Source organism: Xenopus laevis, chromosome 1L, assembly GCF_017654675.1.
Source record: "Xenopus laevis strain J_2021 chromosome 1L, Xenopus_laevis_v10.1, whole genome shotgun sequence".
NCBI classification, from domain to species: domain Eukaryota; kingdom Metazoa; phylum Chordata; class Amphibia; order Anura; family Pipidae; genus Xenopus; species Xenopus laevis.
The window spans coordinates 169803365-169811554 of record NC_054371.1 but is presented as its reverse complement, the minus strand read 5'-3'; the positions used below and the strand labels follow the sequence as shown (position 1 = coordinate 169811554).

Sequence of the window (8190 nt, the reverse complement as noted above, 5' to 3'; positions counted from 1 at the left end):
TTCTATGGGATTTTTAAAGGCGTATTCATCAAAGAGTGAACTTTCACTTCACCCATTGATAAATAAGCCTTTCAAAATCCCATAGAAATGAATTGAGAGTGGCGGAATTTCACTCTAGTGCTGGTACTTCACTCTTTAGTGAATTTGCCCATCAGAGTCAGTTGGAGCAAGGAAGAATTGTACAAACATTAGAAATAACATCAGACACCTTTGCTATGCCTTGTTCAGATGGACGAGCTGAATTGTAATGATTGTATGTTCTATTGAACACCATGCTTAAAATTTAAAGAAACAATAATCGTGCAGTGTACAAAACGTCTTGTAGAAGTCACAGAAGAACACCAGTGTGCTATATCAAATGGACGCTTCTCATTCAGAGTCAGTTGGAGCAAGGAAGAATTGTACAAACATTAGAAATAACATCAGACACCTTTGCTATGCCTTGTTCAGATGGACGAGCTGAATTGTAATGATTGTATGTTCTATTGAACACCATGCTTAAAATTTAAAGAAACAATAATCGTGCAGTGTACAAAACTTCTTGTAGAAGTCACAGAAGAACACCAGTGTGCTATATCAAATGGACGCTTCTCATTCAGAGTCAGTTGGAGCAAGGAAGAATTGTACAAACATTAGAAATAACATCAGACACCTTTGCTATGCCTTGTTCAGATGGACGAGCTGAATTGTAATGATTGTATGTTCTATTGAACACCATGCTTAAAATTTAAAGAAACACTAATCGTGCAGTTTTCTGTGACTTCTACAAGTACTTTTGAAGAACACCAGTGTGCTATATCAAATGGACGCTTCTCATTCAGAGTCAGTTGGAGCAAGGAAGAATTGTACAAACATTAGAAATAACATCAGACACCTTTGCTATGCCTTGTTCAGATGGACGAGCTGAATTGTAATGATTGTATGTTCTATTGAACACCATGCTTAAAATTTAAAGAAACAATAATCGTGCAGTGTACAAAACTTCTTGTAGAAGTCACAGAAGAACACCAGTGTGCTATATGTATCAAATCTTAAATATCAAAAAGGTTTCTCTTATAAATCAACTCGCTCATGATATGTTAAAAGAATATCATGATGCTTATAAAAATATCAAATACAATTAACAAATAAGGATTATTTAGAATACTCGTAAACAGATCTCAGATTTAAGTACTGTTAGAAACTTGAACACATTCATTATCTGATATTTCCTCAGTATTGAAAAGATGTTTTGCAATACGTAGAAGTAACAACTTAATAAATTTGACATCTTGTTTCAATTCAACAATTTCTTCTGAAGGATAACTGAACAAATCAATAGAGCACTGGGATGCAGCATCATCACGTTCTAGTTTGTTGCAAGTTTCCATAAGCTCTTCTGAAAAATCTAAAAAGAAAAGAAAATTGTAATTCCATTTTAGATTCACTACATAACAGACAATGTATCAAAAGCAACATAAAGATTATTAAACTATATCTCAATGTTTAATCTTTTGTTGTGGTTAGTTATTATTAGGGATGTAGTAAAGCTCCGAAAATATGTTCGCCAACACGTTTTGCGAACTTCCACCGAAAATGCGAACGTTCGCGAACTTCGATCAAACGCTAAAATCGTTCTAATTGAACGATTTGAACAAATTTAGGCATTCGATTGAAGGAAAAACATTCAATCTTTACCTGTCTAAGTAAAAAGTCAAAGGATTTTTAAAGGGGAAGTACTTCAACCATTGAATGGTCGAAGGTTTTTTTTTATTCTAATTGAGCGTCAACCCAAAAACTCCGCAAACATTCGGCAGTCGCAAACAGTCGATGTTTGCACAAATTAGTTTGCCAATGAACACTTCGCTACATCCCTAGTTATTATAACTAATGCAATTGTGAAAAACACCTTTTGCAGTTGTGTTTAAAAAAGTCCAATGGGGATAAACCATAATCTATCTGCACTACATTCATAGAAGGTTCCGGCTTGTTTTGTTCAGGGTTTTCCATTCTAATAGCTACAAGTAGAGAATGATTTCATTAGACAATAGTATGCAATCTATATTCTGTTTGAAAAAGCAATGGCTGACCTCGCTTTTGATTTCATTACATTTTTGTTTTAATAAAAATTGCTTATCATGTGTGTAGTTGCAAGATTAACTTTTTGTTTTTTTAAAAATAAAAGTAGTAGTTTGGAGTGTGCATATAATTGTATACTGCTGTAATGGTCTCTTATAGACACTATATAACTAGGATGTCTTAGAAAGTGTTGTCAATGTTAGGACATATGTTTAAAGAAAGCATTTCTATATTAAAGCCTACAATTTATTGTAAAAATGCTATATTTTTATACTACTCAGGAGATGTGTTTGCATACTAGGAACATTATTTTGCCTTGAATAATACTTTATTAAAAAGATGACTTTGATTATATGTAACCTTTTTCCATTATGACTAATTTACGGATAAGAAACATAATACAAAATTTAATTTAGTTAAGTTAATTATAACTAGTGTTTTAACACATTTGTAACAGTGCTTACGAGTAAAATATCTTACTTTGAAAATTGCCAATGTCAGATGTGGGTTCAGCAGTTTTTGAAGTGGCATGCTTGGTTTGTGAAGAATAATCTGTATGTCAAATCACATAAAAAATATATTTTAAAACATTTTACACACCTAATAATTTTCACACAAAGTTATCAAATGCATTAAATATCTTACTATGATGATCCTCGATGTTTGAAGAAGTGGGTGTGCCAGATGAAGGGTCTTGCATGGTTTGTATGGAAGAATCTGTATGGCAATTTAGACAAAATGTATAACATATTTCCTAAAGAAATTTGATAGAAGGCTTAAAACAGGCATGAAATATCTTACTTAGAGAAACTTCGATGTCTGCAGATGCAGGTTGACCTTTTGTTGCAACAGGTTTTGTTTGTGAAGAAGAATCTGTATGGAAGAACATATTATAAAACTAATACATTATTTTGCTTAAACAAAATTTATGATGTAATGTTTATAATGGAATGCTTTTTCTTACTTTGACATGGTTTGTCTGAAGAAGGGTGTTTGTTCGTTTTTGTCCTGTCATGGTTGGTTTGTTTAGATTCTATTGGAAAAAAACAGAACATTTGTCTATTTTGCTGCAAAGCAGATTATGTGTGCATTTGTAAGACAAAAAAAAAAACATAAAAATAAAAAATAAAAACTAAAGTTAAGGTGCAACTAAAAGTCAGTTTAAAAATAAAAAACACTCTAGATTAGTATTACTATAAAAAGTGCTTAAATGTAAACTTAAAGGACACCAAAGTAACACCAAAATATGATAATTACTTAGTTTTTTAAATTTGATTCTGGTGGGGGTGGTACTAAAAAGTGCTGTGTTTGTATTAGATTAGTTTTAGTAGGACATTGCAAAACTTGAGCCTTTTTAGCAAATGTACAGATAATTGCACACATCGAAATTTGACATCACAATATGACAATCACCGTCATAATACAAAAATGCATGACACAATACCACAAACGAAAAACAGAACAACATCAAACGACACAAAACGAAAATTACAAACGACAAATGCACTGACCAATACAAGACAACCAGTCACAACCGACTATTGCACGACATAAAGCGAAAATCCATTACAAACGTCAATTACACAAACGACAATTACACGACATCAAACGATAATCAATTGCAAACGACAAATGCACGGCACATACGACAATCAAACAATCACGAACGACAATTGCACGACATCAAACGACCATTACCCTGATCAATACGACAAACGAGACAACCAATCACGAACACAAATTTTGAAAAAAGAAATTTATACGTAGATTAATACGACAATCACCAATCCATTAACAAACGACAATAAATATAATCGAACTATGCACAATGTCATCATTAATCAACTGAAAATGTAACCGGCAAAAACATGATTTTTGAAAACTTTTTTTAAACAATAACCATTAAAGTATTTAAAATTTGTAATGATTTCAAAATGTGTATCTGATTAACAATATTAAATACTTACTTTTTCTTATTGTTTCACGAATTTTTTTAAGTTGATTCTTTTCTCTGCACTTCAGATCTGACCACCTTTTCTGCAGCTGTCTGATGTCTCTATCCACTCCATATTGCTTCTTTAAAATCCTTGCAATCTTTTGCATAATGGTCTTCTTATAAAAAGGTGGTTTCTTAGCTATTGTCCGCCAATCTTCATATTTGTATTTGTCAAGAAGTCTCACCATCGTCGCCATCTCACGATGAGACATGGCGGATGCTCTCTCTGTCGTCTTTCCAAATGCAGCGTGCTTTTCCATCCTTGCGCGCATGAAAAGCGGAAATGACATCACAGTGAGTTGGGCGTGGTATTTATAAAGGCCACCGTCACGACACTTTTATTCGTCTAAACGCCGAATATAACGAATTTTGTAGGCGCATTAAATTCGCTTAAAGGTAAAGTTATGGGTAACAGTTAAAACAAGAAGGATACAGTTATTTAAGGAACTTGCAAAAAATCCCACAGACAAAATAGTCTGGTTTACAAACATTTGAAAAGTTTAAATCAGGTGATAACAAGCAGCTCCTTTCGGGGTTTGTTAAAAATGCATTTTTTCAAATTTATTTTACAATAGAGGCCAGTATTAATTAAATTGGGATAAAGCTTCATTTTTATCGGCCAGGCCGGTAAAATACCGGTCATGTGGCAACCCTACCAGTAAGTGCTGTGAGAGGTAATACGCACATAACAATGGTATTGCTAGCCTTCCTCTGACCTGGACCAATGCTAGGGTTGCCCGGCCTAGATAGGGAAAAACCTGCTGGGGCTGGGTCAGTAATACACATTTATGGGAAATGTAGCTGCCAGTGATTTGTAATACCATCTATAAAATCTCTTGGCCGCCAAGGAAAACTTACATTTCCTTTGCCTTGGACAATGTGGACCCACCATTTATTTGACACAACACTGTAGCTTGTCTTTTTTGTTGTTGCACGCCACACTGTCCCTCCCCTTTTTGTGTTAAGTCCCGCCCCTTAAGTACCACCCCCACCACTGGCCGGTAATTTTATCTTTAAAATGTGGCAACTGGCTATAGGATCGGGTACAGAGGGTGGATCTTAATGGTACATTCTTTACTTGGAGTAAGGTTCTTAGTGGAGTCCCTGAGGCTCTGTATTAGACCATCTGATTAAATAGATAATATTATATTTAGGCAGGTAAAAATACAATTAATTGTGTACTTACATAGTTACATAGTTAAATTGGGTTGAAAACGACAAAGTCCATCAAGTTCAACCCCTTCAAATGAAAACCCAACATCCATACACACACCCCTCCCCCCTTTCACATAAATTTTATATACCCATAATTATACTAACTATAGAGTTTAGTATTACAATAGCCTTTGATAGTATGTCTGTCCAAAAATCATCCAAGCCATTCTTAAATGCATTAACTGAATCAGCCATCACAACTTCACACGGCAGTGCATTCCACAACCTCACTGTCCTGACTGTGAAGAACCCCCTACGTTGCTTTAAATGAGAGTTCTTTTCTTCTAGTCTAAAGAGGTGGCCTCTGGTACGGTGATCCACTTTATGGGTAAAAAGGTCCCCTGCCATTTGTCTATAATGTCCTCTAATGTACTTGTAAAGTCTAATCATGTCCCCACGCAAGCGCCTTTTTTCCAGAGAAAACAACCCCAACCTTGACAGTCTACCCTCATAATTTAAGTCGTCCATCCCTCTAACAAATTTAGTTGCACGTCTCTGCACTCTCTCCAGCTCATTTATATCCCTCTTAAGGACTGGAGTCCAAACTGCCCCCATACTCCAGATGAGGCCTCACCAGGGACCTATAAAGAGGCATAATTATGTTTTCATCCCTTGAGTTAATGCCCTTTTTTATACAAAACAGAACTTTATTTGCTTTAGTTGCCACAGAATGACACTGGCCAGAATTAGACAACTTGTTATCTACAAAACCACCTAGATCTTTCTCATTTAAGGAAACTCCCAACACACTGCCATTTAGTATATAACTTGCATTTAAATATTTTTGCCAAAGTTCATAACCTGCATTTATCTACATTGAACTTCATTTTCCAGTTTGCAGCCCAGTTTTCCAGTTTAGACAAATCACTGTGCAAAGTGGCAGCGTCCTGCATGGAACCTATAGTTCTGCACAAACTTGCTTACTTGATGGACTTGTGTCTTATTACAACCTAACTTCCCATACTGCCATGCTGACATGTGGGTAGGAAGTGAATTGCTTGTACTACGCATTCTTACAGAGACATTAACAGTTTAATTGTTAGTTCAAAATCAGATTAGAAGTATCGATCATGAATATTATACTTAATATCTATCTATTGTTTAAAATCTAACAATTAATTAAGAGTAGAATATTCTGGTATATTGTTGTGCTCTTGCACTACGTCCTCACTATACTTGACAAAGGGGCGTGTCCCAGAAACGTTGCACTGCACTAATAAATTTGCAAGGGCTTGCCCTGTTGAACTAAATGCCTGTGTGCCGGTGAATTTCTACATACTCTTGGCAACATGCAACAATGTAAATAAATAATAAGCTATGTTTATATATTTATATAATTAAAGTACTTGTATTAAAGTGAACACAGCTGTTTCATAATTGTATTTTGTTTTTTTTTTTAAATTGTAGTTAAAAAATTAGACAAGAATGTCAAAAAACACGAAAAAAAAGAATATCTTTGTCAGAGACATGCACTTTTAAAGAGAAAACAGGAAATGCCTAATACACCATCAGTTCTAAAAAAACAAATCTTAAACTACACTGAGGATTTATATACTATAAATCTAGATGACCTAGCTAATATATCGGCAGATGATACAAACTTATCAGAAACAGAAGGCAAAGCCGAAAACTCCATAATCAACAGAAGCAGAACAAAAGCTAAAGAAGTGATGCCTACATCACAATGTGACCAATTGACCAGTGAAGAAGTGGGTAAAAAAATTTCAACAAACAAAAAACAAGAAAAATTTTCATTTGAAGAACTTGTTGTCTTGACAGAAGAGGTAAACAATAAAATAAAGTTTTTTCTGTCTCCATTAACACTAGTATGTACTAAATGTTTCTTGTGGAAACTGTGTTTATGAACTCTATAGCATTCTAATTTTATGTGAATATCGCTTATTTCAAAACACACCATTTTGAGTAAAATTTGCATTTTTATAAATATACACTGTGTATGAAATAGAAAATGTTTCAAACACACTTAGTTACAAATTCAATGAATAAGGGTGGCATATGTAAATGTATTAAAGAACAGAACAAAACACAACTTAAAGGACAAGGAAAGGGAAATATATAAAATCCCATTTCCACTTTCTTTAATGAAAAAGAAACCTATCTCAAAGATACTTTAATTAACAAATGTGTACCATTTTTATAAGAAACCTGACTGTATGCAGTGAAATTCTCCCTTCATTTACTGCTATGGATAGGAATTGTCAGACCGTCCCTAACTGCTCTGCAGGGAAACAATCATACTTATGAACAGCAGGGGGAGCCCCGCCTTACTTCCCAGCCATTCAGATCTCAAGCAGCTTTGTTTATGACGATCCCTAGGCATCCCAGACCACACTGAGCATGTGCAGTGTCAATGTCAGACAAAGATGTATAACAAAGTTTCAAGATGGTGACCCCCTGTGGCCAACTTTGAAAGCATAAATCATTTGTTTGATTAGGCTTGTGGTGCAGTAAGTTCATGTTTATGTTTAGTAAACAAAATACAACATTTCTAGCATTATTCTATTTTAGACTTTCCTTGTCCTTTAATGCCAGGAGTCAGTCAGCATCTTCAAGGGAAGCTACTGTACATATGACATAACTCTTCATAGAGGTTGTAATTGATCATTAGCAGCAGCATAGATTCAAAAGTATGTATGATTCAAAATGTATGAACCATATAGACCCTCTCAAGTTATTAGATGCTTAACTTCCTACTAACCTATGGGGAAAAGGGAAACAAAGTGAGCTCGAAATAATAAAAAATAATAGTTTATAAATAAGCAACCATAAAGGGCTAAGAGCATCAGAATGTATATCTGTTACTTTATACAGTTTTTAAGTATGCAAGAAATCCTAAAATAATACAGCTTCCTACATACTACAAAAATTATTCCTTGTTTTCTATCTTCTAGGTTAAAAAA

At 34.4% G+C, this 8190-nt stretch overlaps 1 protein-coding gene across 1 annotated transcript; it reads right to left on the bottom strand.

Moving 5' to 3' along the window:
* Positions 1 to 333: 333 nt before the first annotated feature.
* LOC121394980 lies at positions 334 to 5040 on the bottom strand. Its single transcript, XM_041567161.1, has 6 exons — positions 4026 to 5040; positions 3023 to 3091; positions 2860 to 2931; positions 2704 to 2775; positions 2539 to 2610; positions 334 to 1387 (listed from the first exon to the last, which is right to left on the bottom strand). The coding sequence occupies exons 1-6, from the start codon at positions 4342 to 4344 to the stop codon at positions 1167 to 1169; spliced, it is 825 nt and encodes a 274-aa protein (XP_041423095.1). The 5' UTR covers positions 4345 to 5040; the 3' UTR covers positions 334 to 1166.
* Between the last annotated feature and the right edge of the window lie 3150 nt (positions 5041 to 8190).

What these genes read in the sequence shown, in the direction of transcription:
- LOC121394980 (XM_041567161.1), bottom strand. Translation starts at nt 4,344, where the DNA reads ATGTCATTTCCGCTTTTCATGCGCGCAAGGATGGAAAAGCACGCTGCA. An exon ending in TCGTGAAACAATAAGAAAAA is followed by an intron (nt 3,092 to 4,025) that starts GTAAGTATTTAA and finishes TTTTTCCAATAG; the next exon opens with AATCTAAACAAACCAACCAT. An exon ending in TTCAGACAAACCATGTCAAA is followed by an intron (nt 2,932 to 3,022) that starts GTAAGAAAAAGC and finishes TCTTCCATACAG; the next exon opens with ATTCTTCTTCACAAACAAAA.